We start from the raw sequence: 20,385 nt of genomic DNA on the forward strand, positions 1-20,385 counted from the left end.
ATGGATGCCTCAGAATACAGGTGGTCATACATTAGACCTTACGTTTGCCTCACAGAAGTTGTAGCCCTTCGCAGTGGTCAGTTAACCTTCTGGACCAGATGACATGGGCTGCCTGTTGAGACCTCTGCAGGGAGAGTGGGCTTTTTATAATGGCTTGCCCATGGCGCTTTATGGGTCCAGTGTGCACTTGTGGAAATGCCTGGTGATCTGTTGGCAGACCCTTTGATTGCCTGATAAGCTGCTTGAGATCAGGGAGCTAAGGCCAGAAAGTCGTGTTTTTGTGTTTATGGTCCAAGTGTTTTAGAACAGTCCCCCCTTTGAAACTAGAAGAGTCCCATCCTTGTTGACTTTCTGAAACAAATCAAGGGGAAGCGTTTCTGAACGTGTTTTCAAATTTAATATAAATAAGATGGCAACAAATTGGCCATTAAATTGTATTAATTTGTATATTGTTCTGCTTTTAAATTCAGATTGAACCATTTGGGGTAATCATAGTGATTTATATATTATATTTTACACTGGATGTTTTTTGCTTCTATGCACCACCACCAAGAATCTGATATTTATACAGTATAAAAATCTGATAAAGAAATATTAACTATTAACTTCAGGAGGAAAAGGGGCTGCCTTCACTGTTATATGATTAGTTCTCCACAAGTTAGTTACTTCTCCACAACTAATTAATTAGTTCTGCACAACTCCACAGAGTCCAATTTATTGTCGAAGGCTTTCACGGCCGGCATACGATGGCTGGTGTGGGTCTTCCGGGCTGTGTGGCCGTGGTCTTGAAGTTTTGTTTCCTAACGTTTCGCCAGCATCTATGACTGGCATCTTCAGAGGGCAGGAGCACAGACAGGAGCAGTTCTCTCTGTGCCCAGCACAGCTCCTGCCTGTGCTCCTGCCCTCTGAAGATGCCGGTCATAGATGCTGGCGATGAAAGGTTTGCCCCATTCGACAGAGAAACTCCCGTGACACGTGTGGTTCACAAAAGAGGTTTACTCATGCGTAAGGTAGCAGTCACAAGCAAAGCCAGGACTGGCTTGGTACATTTACATTACTCCTTTATAGTTGTCTCAATCCCCCCACGGGCCCCGTTGCTAGGTTACATATTACAAATTAGATTGCAGATTGCCCCCCGTAATCCCCCCCTTCTACTGGAATGGCAGGTTCAGCCCAGTTCTCTTGTTTCTTTGACTGTTGTTGCCTGTGGCGTGGTCGTTGCCTTCGTTGGGGCTTCTGTCGCGCGCACAGCCGGGAGCATCCCCTCGCGCGCTGATCTCTTCCTCAATTCCGCAGCTCTCTCCTTTGTCCATAGCGCCTGGGCCCTCTGGCGTTAACACAACGCATCCGCTCCAGATTAGTGAAGTGGCACCAGGGGGCCCATTCGTTAGCTTGCGGTTTCTCATTTCCTCTCTCTGCGCTAGTGCTTGAGTGCTGAAATTGACTAAAGCGCGGCTGGGCAAGTTCCTAGGCGTGCGGTGCAGGCTGAACCTGACAGGCGAAACGTTAGGAAACAAAACTTCCAGAACACGGCCACACAGCCCGGAAGACCCACACCAGCCACCGCAGAGTCCATTGGAGTTGGGCGGCGAATGCATTTAAATTAATTAATTAATTAATTAATCAATCTATTATCCGCAAATGGAATGAACCAAGCTTGGCTCAGATCTCTGAAAAGCTAAGCAGCATTGGTCTTGGTTAATTCTTGGATGGGAGACCACCAAGCATGGCTTTAGGTTAGACCTAGAAGTTGAATGAACAGAAGCAGGCTGTGATAGACAGCTTCTATACATTCACCAGGAGTGGGACTCAACTCTTGTAAGATTTACATCTCGCCTTTATTTTGTGCATCATAATGCTCCACCTTCCATTTTTTATCACCACAACAACCCTGGTTGGGCTGAGAGAATGTGATTGTTCCAAAAATTCTTCCAGGGAGTTTGATGCCCTGCGTATACTGAATAAAATAATATATTTGCTCTACTTGCAGGCTAAAAGGGGACATAGGGAAGCATCCAGAAAGCATGTTGAAATGGAGCCCAGAAAGTAAACCTCAGAGCCGCATCTGTGAGGCCTTTGGCTGGACAGAATCCCACAGAGTTCAGGCTGTTGCAGAATGGATTTTTCTCCTCCTTGTAATTACCCAAATAATAGTAATTTGTTTGTTGTTCCCCAAAGCTCCAGGGATTTTTTTTTCCTCAAAAGATTGCTGGCCATAGAAAGAACTGACTCAAGAGCAACCTATGGTAAGGTCTTGCATCAGAAAGGCCCGGTGAATAAATGCCTGGGGTGGATGAATTTGGGGGCAGGCAATGACTCCACTGAGGATCTCCCGCTCATCCTCTTCAGATGGGCAACCTTAGCTGGGCTCCATCTGAAACAGGAGACCCCTCAGAGCTTCAGTCTTGAGGCTGAACTTCTTGTTCTCTTTCTGGTTCTTTCATACAGGCTGTGGCAAAGCAAGAATTGGACTCAGCCATACAAAGAATGGTCCTCCTCCTCCTGCTTGCATTACTGCTGCCCCGGGTAGTGGATGGCAGGCTCAGAATCAAATGCCCCTTGACGCTGAAGGGGGATGGAGCAGAACCCCTGAACTTTTACAGGCCAGGAGAACTTCTCATCGGTGGGATCATCTCTGCGACTCAGGCACAGTTTCGGGCATACAGTTTTGGCCAGGCCCCCTCTGCTGAAACATTTTGGTAAGGCAGGTCCACAGCAGTCACTCCATTTGCCACAGATTTCTAAAGGTCCAGCCTTGTAAAAGTATTCATCTCTCCCCCGCTTTGTCTGATAGGTGTGAGTAAAGTTGTGGTCCTGTTTTGGGGACAAGACTTTGGGGATACACTTCCCACTCTGCATTGGGCAAGGCTTCTTCTGAGATGTTTTTGCCATCAGCTTGAAGAGCAAGGCAGAGGTGTTGGGATATTTTACAAAAATATTTTGTATGGATTATATAATAGTAGTGCATTTCTTAGTAAAGCAGTGACTATTGATAAGTATAAAATAGAAGGTAGATTTTTTTTGTTTGTATTTTTAGTTTGTATTTTCTAATTTTTAAAGACTTTCTAAAGTTTAAAGATAGTTTTATTAATCATGTACATAAAAATTTCTTAGAATTTTTCAAAAATCAGTTTAAAGGGCAAAATTAATACACTCCAAAAGAGCTAAATTTCTCCTATATGTTTTCAGTAAACCTTCATATATGTGGAAAGTCATTCTCCAGGCAATGATTTTGGGCTGGGTCAATGCAATTTGCTTTTGCAGTCCCACTAAAATTGGAAAGGAGGTCATCCTCTCCTTTCCATCATCTAAACAGGCCCAGGTTACAAACATATTAGCAAAGCTCTCAAATCTTCCAAGGCTTTAGGAGGAGAACCTGGCCTTTCCTTGCACCAGTCTAGCACCTTTACCACTGTCCACTCAGCTTCTTTATTTCTCCCTTTCACATGACTGCAATCTAATGAAATGGTGGCTCTTATGTTTTAACTTTCCTATGGTACCTTTCCTTATAGGGCATATTGGATCATGTTTTCCTAGTTTTAGCAACATCATAATCTGCTCAGAAAACTTCAGGGATTGAGTGGATAAGAAGCATATTAAATCATCCTCTGGTCAATAGACCAGAGTGTTAAATTTTAGTTGACACTTGTGTTTTGACTCTGACTTTAGATTAGTGTAAGCTTTACGCTGAAAAATTGTGAGGACTAAAAGGCACAAATTAAATAGAGTATAGGGTAATCTGTAAATGTGTATTTGTAGGGAAGGATCCATGATGTTCTGGAAAATTCTCTCCTTCCTCTTTGCCATTCAGGAGATCAACCAAGATCCCAGGCTTCTCTACAACATCACTCTGGGCTATAATATCCATGACAACTATTACGACACTAGGATGACTTCGGATGCTCTGCTAAACCTAGTCTCTACTGGGGAGGCAAATGTTCCAAACTATAGTTGTGGAAGGCAGAAAAACCTGTTGGTTGTCCTTGAAGGGGCTGACACTGATATTTCCATCCAGATTTCAAACATTTTGGGCATCTTCAAAACACCACAGGTATATCTGGGTGTGTTTCAGGAAGGAGGGCAACTTCTCGCGTTAAAACTCCTCTTGGAATTTTGTATATAAAATTCAAGATGAGATTATTACCATGGAGATAATAGCACCAGAGGTGGTAGACTTAGATCCTCAGAGGAAGCAAAAGATTAAAATTGCCCTGTCCTCTCTATAGCAGACTGTGTGCGTCACACGGGCTCTTTGTTAAAGCAAATCCTATGCACAGAAGTTCAGAGAGAGTAGGGCCAAAGTGAGAATAGAGGGACCAGAGAAGGAATATTTTTATTTTTAATAATGACTGTTTTATATTTTTAATAATGATAGCTTTTTAGATATTTATTGTTTTACTTTATTGTACACCATCCAGAGTCACTTTTTGTGAGATGGGCAGCTAAATAAATCTGATCGATATAGAAGAAAGATAGATAGATAGATAGATAGATAGATAGATAGATAGATAGATAGATAGATAGATAGATAGATAGATAATATTCCCATTAAAAGGCTTTCCTAGAAGAAGCAGGACCACCTCCTACCCTGAGGATCAGCACCTTCATTTCAATATTTTGCTTTCTGATGCAAAGTAGATCACTAACATCTCCCTTTTCTTTTCAGATCAGTTATAATTTTGTTTCGCAGGTTCAGGCAGATAAAACTCAGTTTCCTTTTTCCTACCATGTGGTCCCCAAAGATGGAATCCAGAACCCAGGGATCATCAAACTGCTCCTGCATTTTAGGTGGACGTTGATAGGACTCATTGCTGCAGATACCGACAACGGAGAGAGGTTTATGAGGATTTTGACTCCAATGCTTATAAAGAACGGCATTTGTGCAGTTGTATCCCAATGCATTTCGGTGACCGACAGGAGTGTAAACCTTCGCTTTGCCCAGTTCTCCAAATGGAAGGAAATCAATGTCTTTGTTTACTATGCTGAAGCCAGTTCTTTCCTAAAAGCAATATTTGTTATACAAAAAGTAATCGCAGTCTTGACAAAACCTATTGTAGGGAAAATCTGGGTGACAACCGCTCTCTGGGACCTCTCTTTAGAGTTGATGTATAGTGATGTCTCTTTCCAACACATCCATGGCATTTTTTCCTTCTTTATGCAGACAAAGACAAAGACAAAACCTGGTGATTTTGAACCCTTTTATAATTCCATTGGACAGTTTGTAGCAAAAACGTTTAATTGTTCTTATAGGAAGGATGTCTTGTCTGTGAAAGGCTGGATAAGATGCACAGAGAAGGAGAAATGGGAGACCTTGCCACAGGAAGAATGGGAAAGGACTTTGTCTTTAGACAGCTCCCGCATTTACAACATCATCTGGGCCACGGCACGTGCCTTAAACGCTGCGCATTTCTCTCTCTCCAAGAGGTGGGTGATGAAGGGTGGAAACAGGTTAGAGGTTCAGAGGCTACAGCCTTGGCAGGTAATCCATTTCCCCTCAGAGGCTTCTCCTTGGGCTTAAGAATCCACAATACAATTCCATGTCTTTGGCAGTTGTGAAACAAGCAGACAAACAAAGGTTTATTCTCAAACGACATCAAATGCTGGTGAGGTAGAAGTCTGGGAATGATACCCCGTTGTATAACTTTCGATGTTACCCCCACTTTTCACTATAACACCACAACTACAACAAGCCTCTCAGAATTCAGCTTTCTATTCAGGATTCTTGCTTTCAGTTCACACATACATTGGCGTTTCTCTGACACTGGAGTCTGGATGATCCAGAGTCTGATAAGGAGAGTTTTTTGAATGCATTTAATTTTGGTTGATGTCTTTGGATGTCCTGCCGATATTTCTTGAGAGATATGTATACGTTTGGGTTTGTATCTTGATCCTAACCCTTGTTGATTTTTTACATTTTTATAAATGATATTATTAATAATGTATTATATTCTTTTAGTGCAAACTGGTTTCAGATTTTTGCAAAACAAAAATTAATATATCTATTTTTAAATCAGAAGAGAAGGAGAGAGAAAAGCAAAGAAAATGTGGACAATAATTTCCTCTGTGCTGTTCACTAATCAGTCCTTAGTGCCTTTTAACAATGCCTTAATTTTGTAATACTAAACAATCATTTTGTTTTGTCTGAAGGTAAGCCAAGAGAAGTTTGAAAGTTTCTTCTTTTCTTAGGGCAAAAGGAAGGAAGGAAGGAAGGAAGGAAGGAAGGAAGGAAGGAAGGAAGGAAGGAAGGAAGGAAGGAAGGAAGGAAGGAAGGAAGGAAGATGATATATTCAAATGTTAAAAAGGCAGAATGATAATAGACTCAGTTTGAAGTTTCAATCTGAATGCACTTTGATTAAAACTTTGAATTGACTTTCCAATTGGGATTAACATTGTGAATCGGGTGGGTTCAAATGATTTGACCATTCAGTTTTTATTCCACTTGATCCATAAAATTGAATCAATCCAAACTGAAGCACATTAAATCAAATCAGCTTTCCAAATTCACACGAATCATCAGTTTAGACCAATAGTCCAAACTGGATCAACATGATAAGAAATTTGGCTTTTCTATCTACTGCAGTTTCTTCTTCCATTCTAGCTTCACCTTTTTTGGCAAAACTCTCATTTCTACAATTCCGCCATGGATGAAGTCTATTTAGGTGAGAAAGGGGACCTGGCAGCTGACTTTGACATCATCAACTGGATGGTCTTCCCAAATAACTCCATTACCAGAGTGAAATTTGGGAGTCTAAAAAAACAGAGCTCCCTTGACTTCAACCTCATCATCAACCCAGATGGTACTGCACAGATGAATTTGCTGAATAAGGTGAGGAAAGTGATTGGTCTTGGCCACTCTTAGAAGCCGTTATTTCTCCGTTTACACAGCTCAAACAGATCATCCAGCATCATCAAACAGCTTCATCCAGAATTAAAGGACTGTCCTTGTCCTGAGGAATAAAAATAAAAATCTAAAACATCACAGAAGCAGATGGGGAATGTAGGGAGGGGTAACAAAGAAGACATTGCATCAGTTCTGAGAGGAGTTTGGAGCTCGTTTTCATTAAGCCAAATCAGATAAATTGCTGCTAATGTATTTTCCTTGATCTTCTTTGCTTCTGTGATTAGCCTCTGCCTTCTTCAAGGTGTGGAGAAAGTTGTCTCCCCGGATTTGCTAAGGTAGTTCAAGATGGGAAGCCAGTTTGCTGCTATGACTGTGTTCCTTGCGCAGAAGGGACCATCTTGGATCAGGAAGGTGAGTGACTCCAAAGGAGAAGGCTGTCTTTGGGGAAACAGACTTCTCCAGACCTTTCCAAGGCAAGGGTTGTTTAAAAGGACCTTGGCTCCTTCCTTGTCTTTTTATTTTCAACATGCACAACTTACTCCATAAATTGAGTGCTACAAAATGATTTTAAAGGAGGGTCACGGATCGGCCAGGCACAGCTGGCCTCAGTGCAGCTTTTACTCTGCCAACTGCAGAAACTCCTTTATATTTAGGTTTGCTGAGATCCTCCATTTTCTCAGAGTAGGAACAAGTTTCATAGTAGAAGTTAGTTTGGGAAGATTATAGAGTCGGAAAGAACCATTGGGGTTACTGAATCCAACCAACTAACTTTTCAGGGCCAAAATCCAAACTGAAACTTCCATGACAGATATCTGTCCAGCCCCTGCTTGAGCACAGGAGTGCCTTGAGCTGGTTCTTCCTATTCAGCCCAGTGTGATGTAATAGCAAAGGAGGTGGATTAGGTACATAGAGACTCAGCTTCTAGTCCATCCTCAGCCACAGAAGCTCCCTGGGGGATTCTGGTCAATCGCCTTCTCTCAGCCCAAGAGCCAGGGTGGTCTAGTGGTGAAGATGCTAGAGCGGAAGCAGGAAGACCTAGGTTCAAGCCCCCCCCCTCACCCACAGAAGTTCCTTGGGGGGCTCTGGGACAGTTCCTTCCTCAGACTAACAGCCAGCATGGTGTACGTGAAGGAGTTAGACCAGGAGTAAAGAGACCCAGGTTCTAGTCCCCCCTCATGTCAGTCCTTCGACAGACCAGACTAGGAAACCAAAGTCATGAATGCTAATATTACTTTTATGGTAAGGTTACAGTGACAGAAGCTTGCAAGTCTGAATGTGCTTCCCCCCTCCCTCCTTTATGAGAAGTAGGGAGGGTCAAGTCTGAGACATTTTCTCAAACTACATTTCTGCCTTGGGATCAAATTTCTTTTATCTGGTTGCAGGTCTTCCTCCTGCTCCTCAAGGTTATTCCTACTGTCCATTACACATCAGCTATGAAAGCTCCCAGGGGAATTTGGCACTAGGGTTGTACCATACTTAGTTATCAGCGCATAAGAAATAAACTTGGTAATGCTCTATGAATGCTAGTTATGCTGCACATTAATGGCATTTGGAAGTCACAGCTGTTGAGGACGAAGGAGAAGAGGAGCGAGACAGTAGGGTCAATTTGGGTGATTTGGGCATGGAGTGAATATTGTTAGGCAGAGTTTTCATCCCCCACACATACGATCAGCTATGCTTTTTTGTGACTCTTGGTATTCACTGTCATTAAAAAATAAAAAAAAACCTTATTGAATGGAGCAGAAAAGAGCATGCTGTAAGGAAGATCTAACTCTTACTCTTTCAGATGCCAAAAAATGCAGCAAGTGTCCAGAAGATCAGCATCCGAATAAGGACAGAGATCGGTGCGTTTCCAAAGTTATAACCTTCCTGTCCTATGAAGGACATTTGGGCATCATCCTATCTGCCTTTGCTTTATGCTTGTCCTTAACCACAGGGTTTGTGTTGGGAATCTTCATCAAATTTGTCGAAACTCTGATAGTCAAGGCTAACAACCGAGATCTCTCCTACATTCTCCTTGGGTCCCTCATCCTTTCCTTCTTATCCTCCTTCCTCTTCATTGGCCAGCCAAGAAAAGTCACCTGCCTTCTCCGGCAAACAGCCACTGGCATCATCTTTTCACTTGCTGTCTCCTCAATCTTAGCAAAGACAATCACAGTGGTGCTGGCCTTCCTGGCCACAAAACCAGAGAACATGGTGAAGAGATGGCTGGGAAAGAGTCTGGCCAACTCCATTGTCTTTTCTTGCTCTGCTGTCCAAGTTATTGTCTGCACTATCTGGTTGGGCACCACTCCCCCATTCCCTGACTCAGATATGCATTCCCAGGCTGGAGAGATTGTCTTGCAATGCAATGAAGGCTCAGTCACCATGTTTTATTCTGCCCTTGGCTACATGGGCTTCCTGGCTGCCATCTGCTTCACAGTGGCTTTCTTAGCTAGGAAGCTACCTGCAGCCTTCAACGAAGCCAAGCTGATCACCTTCAGCATGCTGGTCTTCTGCAGTGTTTGGGTCTCCTTCGTGCCCACCTACCTGAGCACCAAGGGCAAATACATGGTGGCCGTGCAGGTCTTCTCCATCTTGGCCTCCAGTGCTGGGTTGTTGGGCTGCATCTTCTTCCCCAAGTGCTACATTATTTTGCTGAGGCCTGATCTGAACACAAAGGAGCAGCTAACCACAAAAATAAAATAAATCATCTCACAGATCCCAGCAAGATGGAGCCTAGCAAGGTGGTGTCTAGATATATAGGAGAGTGCTGCTGTGGGGTGCCATGAGTTTGTATAGAATTTTTATAGAGGTTTTATTGATTTTTATTTCATGGTTTGGGGGTTTCTGTTGTTTTTACTGTTTCGTTTGTTACTCAGGGTTGTTGCTGCAATACGAGTGGCTATATAAATATTTTTAAATAAATAAATGCCTAATATAAGGGATAGCAGAAATTTTCTGTCAGTCTCCCCAGCAGAACTATAGACAAAATCTCTGCCAGTTATTCACTGCTTCCCAAACATGTCGTTTTCCAAAAGATTTTAGCAAGGATGTGGTAGTTTACAATGTATTTCAGTTGCCTTTAGAATGAATATGCTTTGATCTGACCCTATGTGGAAGAATAAATACTTACCTGTGTTTTATATTTTACATTATAGCTTTAACCAATGTTATATCCTCTTAGCTGCTCATTTAATTACAGGTAGTCCTCACTTAACAACCATTCGTTTAGTGACTGTTCAAAGTTACAATGGTGCTAAAAAAAGTGACTTATGATCAGTGCCCAAAGTTACGACCATCCCAGCACCCCCATGGTCATGTGATTGCGATCCAGGCGCTTGGCAACCAGCTCACGCTTATGATGGTTGCAGCATCCTGGGATCACCTGATCACCATCTGCAACCTTCCCAGCCAGCTTCCAGCAAGTAAAATCAATGGGGAACCGCGTGATTTGCTTAACAACTATGGTGATTCACTCAATGACCGCTGCAAAAAGGTTGTAAAATTGTGTCCGATTCGCTAAACTACTCTGCTTAACAATCAATTTTCCAGTCCCTATTGTGGTCATTAAGTGAGGATTACCTGTATAAGATTCTTTACAGCCATGCTAGTATTCTACCAATGATCCCAGATACCGATAGAATTTATGCATTTAGTGGGATTAAACAGATCCAAGGATGTGTAGTCACTGCCTCTTATCTCTAGTCTTTCTGCAGCTAAGTAGAGGGTCAGCTTGTTTAAGTAACAGTCAGACTCTTGGTGACTCTCATATAGCAAAGCTGCTATATACTACATTTCACATAATGTTACTGTAATGTCTTTGCATTTAGAATAACATCTGTGTCTTCCTCTTGTATCCTTATCAGTTGTCAAGCAATTTCTTCCTTACATTTGGGGGTCTTCATAGTATATGCTCAAACTACCTTTGATCAATATCTTATATAAGACCTATGGAGCTTGGGGGTGCTTGCTGTTGGCTCTTCTGGGTGGAAGAAACTAGTGATTCACAGTAATTTGCTAGCTTTGGAAATAATAAAATGATTGTTGGATCCTCTCTGTTTGTTGGCATTTCTTGGGTGAGTTTTCCAGTTTTCCACTATGCTCAGGCTTTTTGAGATCAACCAACATTGGCTAGATACTGCTGTGAAACTAGATAAATAGATTTTAGCTTAGATATTTATTAGAGAACGTTCAGTTCGAAAACGGCGCAGAGTAAGGAACCCCACAGTCTAGGACTTCTCCAATAGATTGGAACTGCTTCCCTCTCTCCTGAAAGATTAAGAGAATCTACTACTTTTATACAGAATCAAGCGATCCTTGGATTGCCCACTTTTCCTTGCCAGCACTTTTGCAAAGTTTGAGCAGACGGCAATTTTCTTAACCCAAAGACCTGTGGGTTCTTGTTGATGGAAAAACTAAGGAGTTACATGACAAAGGGCTTAACCTCTGACCCTGGATCTCATTTCTCCTCCAAGGTCCCTGGCAGAGAAGAGATCTCCCCATCTCCCATAAGCTGATTCCTTGAAGAATCTTTCTGCCTGCACCACATACCCATGAATCACCAGTTGAACAAGGCCTGGATGCAGTCAGCTGCCCCTGCTTCCCCTGTCCAAAAGCTGCCGTTTAGGAAATCAGGCGGGGAATGCTTTCACAATTCCCAGATCCCTTTTTGCTGGAGGTGCCGGAGACCTGCTGCATGCAAATGGCTATGCTGAGTGGCGCAGACAGTCTTGAACACCCCCAGGATGGCACATATAACATCTCTATTACACAAGCTGCACTGGTTGCTGGTTTGCTTCTGGGTCCAATTCAAGGTGCTGGTTATCACCTTTAAAGCCCTTCATGGCACAGGACCAGGTTATCTGAGAAGCTGTCTTGTCCTCATTTTATCTGCCTGCCCCACTTGATCCTGCAGAAGGGGCATGTTGCAAACCCCACCAGCCAAGGAATTTCAGCTGGCGGGGTCTACAAAGAGGGCCTTTTCTGCTGTGGCCCTTGCCCTGTGGAACAGCTTGCCAGCTGGGCTGCGGGCTGCCCCCACTCTCCTGCCCTTCCGAAAAGGTCTTAAAACATGGCTATGCCAGATGGCCTGGGGGCCTGATGGGGGCTCGCATTGCTGGAACTGGCTGGGGGGATGATTGATACTGCTTCCCCCATCATCTTGAATTGTATACTGGCTTTTATAGAATTGTTACTTGTGATTTTAATTGAGGGATATTTATATTTTTATTGTTTTTATTGTCTTGGTTTTTAATTGTAAGCTGCCCAGAGTCACCCCCTGGGGGAGATCGGCGGCATATAAATATAATACATACATACATACATACATACATACATACATAAATAAATAAATAAATAAAATCTCCTGTGTGTTCTTGATCTACTGTGTTCCTATGGGAAGACAAAAGAGGCCTAACCAAGGACCTACCATGTCCACCAATGGCATAAGATGTTCTGGGATGTTTTGAAATCTGAGCAGGGGAAAGTAAGCAATGGGGACAGTTTAGTACTTTGCACACATTTGGATCTGCAGTTTTAATTATCTAAGCTGCTGCAAGAATTCTCAACTAGGAAATTGACTTTCCCGTCCCTACTGATCTATCTGGGAGGGTGAATGGATCTCCCTTCTATAAATTATTATTAAATCTCCCCTCTATATATTATTCCTCCTAAAACCAATCAATCCCAAATTCTCACTCAGCACAAGCTCAAATCATCGTATTTTGGATACATTATGCAAAGAATTAGCTCTCTGGAGAAGTTGATATAGGTACTCCTTGCTTAAAGACCATTTGTTTAACAATGGTTTGAAGTTACGATGGCCTTGGAAAAAGTGCTTTATAACCTGTACTCACACTTGTGACCATGTGATTTGCACCACTTCCCACGGTCACGTGATCACGATTTGCAACCTTTTTTATGACAGTCATTAAGCAAATCACCATGGTCATTAAGCAGATCATGCGGTTGTTAAGCGCATCATGTGGTTGTTAACTGAATTCCAGCAAAAACCATCCATTGGGGAAGTTGGATTCACTTAACAACCACGTGATTTGCTTAATGACTATGTGATTTGCTTAATGACCATGGCAATTTGCTTAATGACCATTATAAAAATGGTTGTGAAATCAGGTCCAGTCACATGGTGACTCGCTTAATGAGTGCCCCACTGTGGTCATTAAGCAAGGACTACCTGTAATGTCGAGAAAGTTAGAAGAAGAAGAGGAATTTTAGAAGAAGAAGAGGAATTTATTTTTCTGTCTCAAATATAATCAATCAAATATATATAATGCAGAATGGTTCTGCTGGGGGTTCTCTCTTGCAGTCTGGGGGGCCAACTGATCACTGTAAGTGCATTCCAATAAAGTATCCTCTGTTGCTTCTATCTCCAAATGCTTTGGTTTTCTTCTTAGGTGAGGATTTTTCCCACAACACCTGCCTACTGTAAATTGTTTTTAAAATGTGGGTATTCCTTAAGGAAAAAAAAATACATATGATAAATTACAATAAACAGATACAGATCTATAGCACAAGGACAAATCAAATTCTGGAGAAGTGGTGACCTAAAGTGAGAGAAATGGAGAGTTTCATTTTGTGATTACTATGTGATGCCCCAGAGAAACTGTCCTAAAAGAATGACATCTATTGGTTGATTTTTGTGGTTAGCTGCTCCTTTGTATTCAGATCAGGCCTCAGCAAAATAATATAGCACTTGGGGAAGAAGATGCAGCCCAACAGCCCAGCACTGGAGGCCAAGATGGAGAAGACCTGCACGGCCACCATGTATTTGCCCTTGGTGCTCAGGTAGGTGGGCACGAAGGAGACCCAAACGCTGCAGAAGACCAGCATGCTGAAGGTGATCAGCTTGGCTTCGTTGAAGGCTCCTGGCAGCCTCCGGGCTAGGAAAGCCACTGTGAAGCAGACAAGAGCCAGGAAGCCCATATAGCCGAGGGCAGAGTAAAACATGACCACAGGCCCTTCATTGCACTGCAGGACAATCTCTTCAGGGTGGGAGTGCTTATCTGTGTCAGGGAAGGGAGGAAAGATCCCCAGCCACATGCAGCAGATCAGAACTTGGAAAGCAGAGCAAGCAACAACAAGGGCATTGGCCAAAGTCTTCCCGAGCCACCTCCTCGCCCTGTTCCCTGGCTTCGTGGCCAAGAAGGCCAGCACCACGGTGATGGTTTTGGCCAAGAGGGAAGAGACAGCCACTGAGAAAACAATGCTGAAGGTTGCTTGTCGGAGAAGACAGGTGGCTTTCCTTGGCTGGCCAATGAAGAGGAAGGTGGTGAGAAATGACAGGAGGAGTGAAGTGAGGAGAATGTAGGAGAGATCCCGGTTGTTGGCTTTGACTATTGGAGTTTTGTGGTATTTCATGAAAATTCCTGACACAAAGGCTGCGATAGCTGACAGAAATAGAGCAAAGGAAGCCAGGATGCTTCCCAAATCTTCTTCATAGGACAAAAAGGTTATATCCTTTGGAAGACAATGATCTTGGTGTTCATTTGGATGCTGATCTTCCAAACAGCTGGTGCAATGAACTGCATCTGCAAAGAAGGGCAACATCTCCCTGACTTATTTCTGCATCTGTCAGCACCCACATGGCCAGGAAAAAGCTGTGCTTGCTTTAATGCAGTGTTTTTTAAACTTGGCAACTTTAAGTTGTGTGGACTTCAACTCCCAGAATTCCCCAGCCACCATGAAGTTGCCAAGGTTGAGAAACTCTGCTGTAATGAGTCGCAGGCAGGTGCTGCATTTCTGTTCCCATGCATGCCCCTGCTTCTCTTTGAATCCAGTTGCAGAGTCCTGGATCTGTTAGGTTCCTGTTCTTGGCAAGGAGCAACGGCTGCATGCAGATTGCTGACAGCCTGCCTCATAACACAAAGCCCACAACCGTTTTCCCACTTCCTTTACTGTTTATGTTAGGAAGCAAATTGTGAATTTCAAAAATGAAATAAAGAGGGGAAGCAAATTTTAAAATATCACTGAGTATATCCAGACATTTGGCATCTTCTGCAAGAGCCTGTTTTCCTTCCTGAGCCACTCACCTTCCTGAGTGGAGATGGCTCCCTTCGCACAAGGAAGACAATCATAGCAGCAAACCGGACGTCCTCTCTGAACCACCTTGAAGAATCCAGGACGGCATCTTTCCACACATCTGGAAGGAGGCAGGGTCTAAGCAGGAAATCAAGAAAAAATGTGTTCATTTCGCAGCAGTAGGAAGAGGGCTGATACTGGTGGGTGGTAAAAATGTAACAGAGCAAATGCTTCCAGAAATATATTTATTTTATTAATTCAAATCTTGAAAACTGCCTCCTCCATGAAATACGTTGCATTCTACAGTCTGGAAAGGAAAGGAAAGCTGAAGTAAGATCATTTCACTTAGTGGCAGCTTCACTTAACAACCACGTTGCCATTCCCAATTGTGGTCACTTAATGAAGATCCCATGTCGTTGAGATCTTTATTGCTCTTCTGTCACATTTCGGATTATTCTAGTTCTCTGTCAGAAGCCTTGCAATCAGTTAAATAGCTAATCAGCTTGCTTCTTCTTTCTGCCATTATGGAAAAGGGGGAGAGGGAAGAGAACCGTTGAGCGCAGGTGGAGTGTTATCCGGTTCCCAGGGAAACCAAGGTCGTACCAGCCTGAGACCCAGGAAGAGCTGAGATCACCAGCAAGAAGAGGGATGGACTGGGAAAAGAGGGGCAGAAGTAATGGGAAAGAAAAAGGGTTTTGGCGTGCGCGGGCTTTTAGTCTTGGCAATAACCTAGAACTGTAGACTGCTTCTTAATAAAGAATTCTTTTGCTTTGAAACGTGACTTCTCTTCCCCACCTGGTTGAACCATTTGGACCACACCATGGCTTCCTGGTCAATGTTGAATTGGGACTCCGAGGAACCCTGCCTTGCTATGCTCCCAAATTTCACACTGACGACAGAATTATTATGAAACTTCACCCAATTCACAATGTCCAAATCAGCTGCTAGTTCACCATTCTCGTCCATATAGATTCCATCTAAGGAAGTGTTGTAAAACTGAGAGTCTTGCAAGAAAGGGTGAAGCTAGAATGACAGAGATCTGCATTTAGTAAAGATGGACATTGAACCTCTCTTGAGCAGTCCCACAAACTCCAAAATAGGTTGTTTTATTAACCTTGTTTACAGAAGTTAAGAATTATATATTTTGAACTACAGTTTCCTATATTACAAAGTCAGTGGTCTCAGGTCTTCAGAAATGGGATCCATGTGCTTCTACCAGCAAGTTTCAATAATCTTGTGTCTCTCTTCAGGGAGTAGAAGCTAGTCCCCCACCTGATACATGTTGGAGATGTTTGTGGCACAATGAACCCATTCTTTCAGCCACCCCACACTTCCAAGCATATTTTCTCCCCGATGGAGGGAGTGGCTAATCTGGCCTTCAAGAAGACACTTAAGAAATACTCTATACTGCCTTGAGTTATTGAGAAATCAATCAATAAAGCCCTTCCCCATTAGAGCTGACATTTTCTGAGTTTCAAAAGATTCTGGGATTGCCTTTGCATTGCACACCTTCAGTGGGAATCCATGCAAAGAAAAAGGGGATACCTGCCATGGCTGCAGAATTTGAAATTCTGGTCTCCCTCCACCATCTTTCCTTCTCCTCTTGGATCGGGAAGAATAAGCTGCGTCTAAGGCCCGTGCCAGGGCCCAGACACTGTGGTAGATGTGGGAGCTGTCTAGGGACAGGGTTCTTTCAACCTCTCCTTGGGGAAGGGTCCCCACCTCCTCTTTCTTGGTGCATCTTGTCCAGCCTCTCACAGAGGAGAAAGCCTTGGAGTAGGAGCAATGAAATGCTTTGTGTACAAAATGATGCAGAGAAGTAAAAAAGGAGAGAAAATCACCATATTTTATCTTTTTCTTTTTCTTGATAATGAAGGAAAAAATACCACCAATGTATTTATGTGATATGACACTATACATCAAGTCAAGTGTGAGGTCCCACAAAGCTGTTGTGACACAGACCTTCCCTGTGGGTGGTGTTGATTCCATAATATATGATGTTATTTGCAGGATGGAGATTTCAATCAATTTTTCTATTACCAGTATTCCATCTGCGAAGAAACCAGGTTCTGAAAAATAAACAAATACATTGACTTCTTTCCAGTTCCGTACTGAGGCAGCATCTATCTTCAGAACTTCTGTATTCATCCCTGATAACATTTGTGAGAAAACAACACAAATCCCGTTCCTGAAAAGCATCGGCACCAGTGTTCCTATGAAACTCTCCCCATTGTCAGTGTCTGGACCAAAGAGGCCTACTGATGTCCATTGGAAATGCAGGAGCAACTTCAGGATCCCCAAGTATTGGATGCCTTCTTTGGGGACCATGGTGTAGAAGAAGGGGAACTGTGTTTTATCGCCCAGAACATGGGAAACAAAAGAATAACTGACCTGGCAAAGAGAAGAAGAAATTGGTGATTGGTTTAGTTTCAGGACAGTATTTGCTACCGTTTTGCTTCCAAATTCCTGTTTGTCTGAATGTTGTGTCGGATCTTCTGATCTATTCTGCTTAGCATTGGTTGCCCTATTCACATTAATGACTGTTAAGACTACTTTCAAGCCACTTGACTTCTGAAATCCTTTGGAAATCACCCAAGATTTTGAGCAATATGATCCTTGGATATCCTAGAAAGCTCTCCTTGTACCATATCTTGCTGGATCCTCCATTAATGAGATGTGATCACCAGAGATCAAAAACTGTCATGTCATGGATGTGTCATATCACCATCTCATCTTCCTCTGTCTCTAGCATTTGCTTGGAATTGACTGGATCTTCATTGGCATTTCTATCATATCATCTGTGATTTCCTTCACATTGTGCTTGTTTTTCAACAATACTCTTATTTTGGACTGTACAAAAACACTAGCTTGGTACCCCTTAATGCTGACTAGCCAGATTCGAGCTAATTAGATTGTTCCCATTATAAGTCTTTGAAGTGGAATTAAAGAAAAGACTCTCTCACCTGGGGCATTTTGTAGTTGCCCAAAAGGGTGGAAATCTGGACAGAGATGTCAGATTCAGCCCCTTCTAGGATAGCTAGGAGGTTATTCTGTCTTCCTCCACACTTGTAGTTTGGGACATTTGCCTGTCCGGGAGACAGCAGATCTACCAACGCTTCAGATGTGATTCGTGCATCAAAATAATTGTCATGAATGTTGTAGCCCAGGGTGAGGTTGGGTAAGAGCCGGGGATCCTGGTTGATCTCATGGACGGCAAACAAGAAGGACAGGATTTTCCAGTACTTTGTGGTTGCTCTCCTGCAAATAGGCACACACGTGTATACATACATATGTAATAATTCACACAATCTTGCACTTAGGAAAGTCACGCATTCAGTCCTTGATTCTTCGACTCTCTTAATTTCTCCAGAAGATACAAATCTTTAATTTCTAGAAGATGCTAAATCTGATCTGAGCGGGTTAAGTATAGATGTTAAGGTGTGAGGCTAGAAACCGAGAGACCAACCATGAATTCCAGTTCCACCTTAGGCACAAAGCCAGCTGAGTGATCTTGGGCCAGTCACTCTCTCTCTGCCCTAGGAAGGAGGCAACGGCAAACCACTTCTGAAATCTTGCCAAGGAAACTGCAGGGCTGGTCCAGGCAGTCGCCAGGAGTCAAGACTGACTTGAGGGCACAACAAGAAGAACAAACAACCCTGTTCTAGATTTAGAGGCACTTAATAGTTGGTGTGGTGGGAGAGTTGATTTGAAGTCTGTTCTAACCACTGGATTCTATTCTGGGGCTGTCTAAATTATTTTTCCTCCCCTTTATGCTTTATACTCCTCAGCCTTAACCTAGAGGTTCTCTGCCTTTTTTTTTATTGCTGTCTTGGGGAAGTTTCTGGTTTCATTGGAAGTCAGTTCTTAAGAGTTTTATTATATTTTCAGGCAATGAAAGCATTGTAAAGCTCATTTGCAATCATGCCCACATATTAGTTGAGATGAACATTTCCTGTCTGTTTTGAGTCTCTAACACCCCAGATGTACATATCCGTATATCTCGCCGCAGCGTCTCCTAGGACAACTAAGCATCTCATTCAGTGCAGAATTTCACCATAAATTTGGCTGCAGGGGCAGGGTGGGTTCCCCTGCTAGAGGTGGGCTGATGCAGTGGCTTCAAGGTTCAAGGTTTTTTTTCCCTTGTGGGCCAGAATCAGACTCAGTGTCAAGACAGGGAGAATCTTTGTACCTGATTAAAAAGCTCTGAATGGAGGCACATCTGCCTCATGGCGGTCAACATTAAAAGGCAGGAGCATTAGGAAAGGGAGCAGGAGGAGGTTTTAGGCATTCTTGGAGTTATCTTTGTGTGGTGTAAGCTGGCAGTATGTGTATCCAGAAGGAAAAATTTGCAGTAGGAGACCCAACAGGAGCAGGCAGGACCTGAGAGCGTAACTCCTTCAGCCAACTGGCTGGTCCTAGTTCTGTCCCGGGAGCAAGACAGAACAGGTCCAAGTGGGTTTCCTTCACAAATGGGGTCTTCCCTGAATTCCCTGCTTATTCAACTGCTCCTCCCAGGATTGGAGGGAGATTCAGAGAAAAGGGATGGAGCACATCCAGTCCTATTCTGGTGACTTAAAGACAACTGGAAGTTCTTTACTGAAGTTAAAGGATTAGCAAAATATCTTGCATTATGGAGACTGAGAAGCTGCAGGCAGAAATGACGTGGTGGGCATTGGGGGGTGCCTTAGTTTGGATCCAGCCCAAACCGCGGTCTCCAATGACCCAGACAACAGCGATTGGTCAAAGGGACAGGTCTTCCTCATTAGGGGATGCCTTCACCTTTTGGAGCCAGCAGTACCCAGAGGGGGAGATGTTCTCTTACCAGGAAACTCTGTCAGTCGGAGGCTTCTTGAAAGTGAAGGGTACAAACATAGCGGTTGTTCCAGAAGCAATTCCAGTAATGAGGTAGTCCCCAGGCTTGAAATAATTCAATGGATCTGTCTCATCCCTTTCTAGAGTTAAGGGGCATTTCGCCTTCAGCTTCCCGCAGCCTCTCAGGGGAAGCAGGAGCATCAGGAGAAAGAGCAGAACCATTGCAGAGTCAGGGGCCTCTCAAAGAATTAGAGGAGCCGTTCAAGGAGCTCTTCTGAGATCACAATTGCTTTTCTGGCTTTCCTACCAGAGATGGAGGTTAGAGCTTCATAAGGAATTCAGCTGAAAGAGCTCAAGCTTTATAGCACAACGTTGGCTCTGCCCTAAATCTCATCCCAACCTCTCAGTAATACTAAAGGCTTTTATGTATCTTAGCTTCTAAGCTCTGATGCAAAGTATCAGCAGTACTGCTCCTGAATCTGATGTTTGTGTCAGTGAATCCCAGAGTGAACTTCGGAAAGTTCCCTGGAAGGTGGATTGGGAGGCAACTAATAAATCAATGTGATTTTGATAATTGTACCTCTGTCCTTTCCCCAAGCTTCTCCTGTGATTTCATGAACCAGGGAATGGGAAAGAAAAACATTTTTGGAGAACCCTTTGATAAAGTTCCAGAGCTGTTTGGAAACTGCTGGGCCCAACTTTCCCCAGTGAAA

At 43.2% G+C, this 20,385-nt stretch overlaps 2 protein-coding genes across 2 annotated transcripts; one reads left to right on the plus strand and one right to left on the minus strand.

The window, feature by feature from the left end:
- The first annotated feature begins 3,772 nt into the window (after positions 1-3,772).
- On the plus strand, positions 3,773-9,529 carry LOC103050522 (vomeronasal type-2 receptor 26-like). Its single transcript, XM_088128628.1, has 5 exons — positions 3,773-4,051; positions 4,667-5,479; positions 6,599-6,826; positions 7,126-7,252; positions 8,628-9,529. The coding sequence occupies exons 1-5, from the start codon at positions 3,773-3,775 to the stop codon at positions 9,527-9,529; spliced, it is 2,349 nt and encodes a 782-aa protein (XP_087984754.1).
- Positions 9,530-13,465: 3,936 nt separating this feature from the next.
- LOC148214076 (vomeronasal type-2 receptor 26-like) lies at positions 13,466-19,732 on the minus strand. Its single transcript, XM_088128629.1, has 6 exons — positions 19,683-19,732; positions 17,824-18,118; positions 16,406-17,251; positions 15,656-15,883; positions 14,872-14,998; positions 13,466-14,370 (listed from the first exon to the last, which is right to left on the minus strand). Exons 1-6 carry the CDS (start codon positions 19,730-19,732, stop codon positions 13,466-13,468), a joined length of 2,451 nt encoding a protein of 816 aa, XP_087984755.1.
- Between the last annotated feature and the right edge of the window lie 653 nt (positions 19,733-20,385).

Source organism: Python bivittatus, unplaced genomic scaffold, assembly GCF_059951505.1.
Source record: "Python bivittatus isolate LINGU-HERP-01145 unplaced genomic scaffold, Pbiv_v1 ctg000800_np1212, whole genome shotgun sequence".
Classification (NCBI taxonomy): Eukaryota; Metazoa; Chordata; class Lepidosauria; order Squamata; family Pythonidae; genus Python; species Python bivittatus.

Excerpts from the sequence above, each read along its gene's own strand:
- LOC103050522 (XM_088128628.1), top strand. The coding sequence starts at position 3,773 with ATGTTCTGGAAAATTCTCTCCTTCCTCTTTGCCATTCAGGAGATCAAC. Across the intron at positions 4,052-4,666 it reads GCATCTTCAAAACACCACAG|ATCAGTTATAATTTTGTTTC; the intron begins GTATATCTGGGT and ends TTTTCTTTTCAG. Across the intron at positions 7,253-8,627 it reads GACCATCTTGGATCAGGAAG|ATGCCAAAAAATGCAGCAAG; the intron begins GTGAGTGACTCC and ends TTACTCTTTCAG.
- LOC148214076 (XM_088128629.1), bottom strand. The coding sequence starts at position 19,732 with ATGTTTGTACCCTTCACTTTCAAGAAGCCTCCGACTGACAGAGTTTCC. Across the intron at positions 15,884-16,405 it reads AAATTCTGCAGCCATGGCAG|CTTCACCCTTTCTTGCAAGA; the intron begins GTATCCCCTTTT and ends CTGTCATTCTAG. Across the intron at positions 14,371-14,871 it reads AGCCATCTCCACTCAGGAAG|ATGCAGTTCATTGCACCAGC; the intron begins GTGAGTGGCTCA and ends CCTTCTTTGCAG.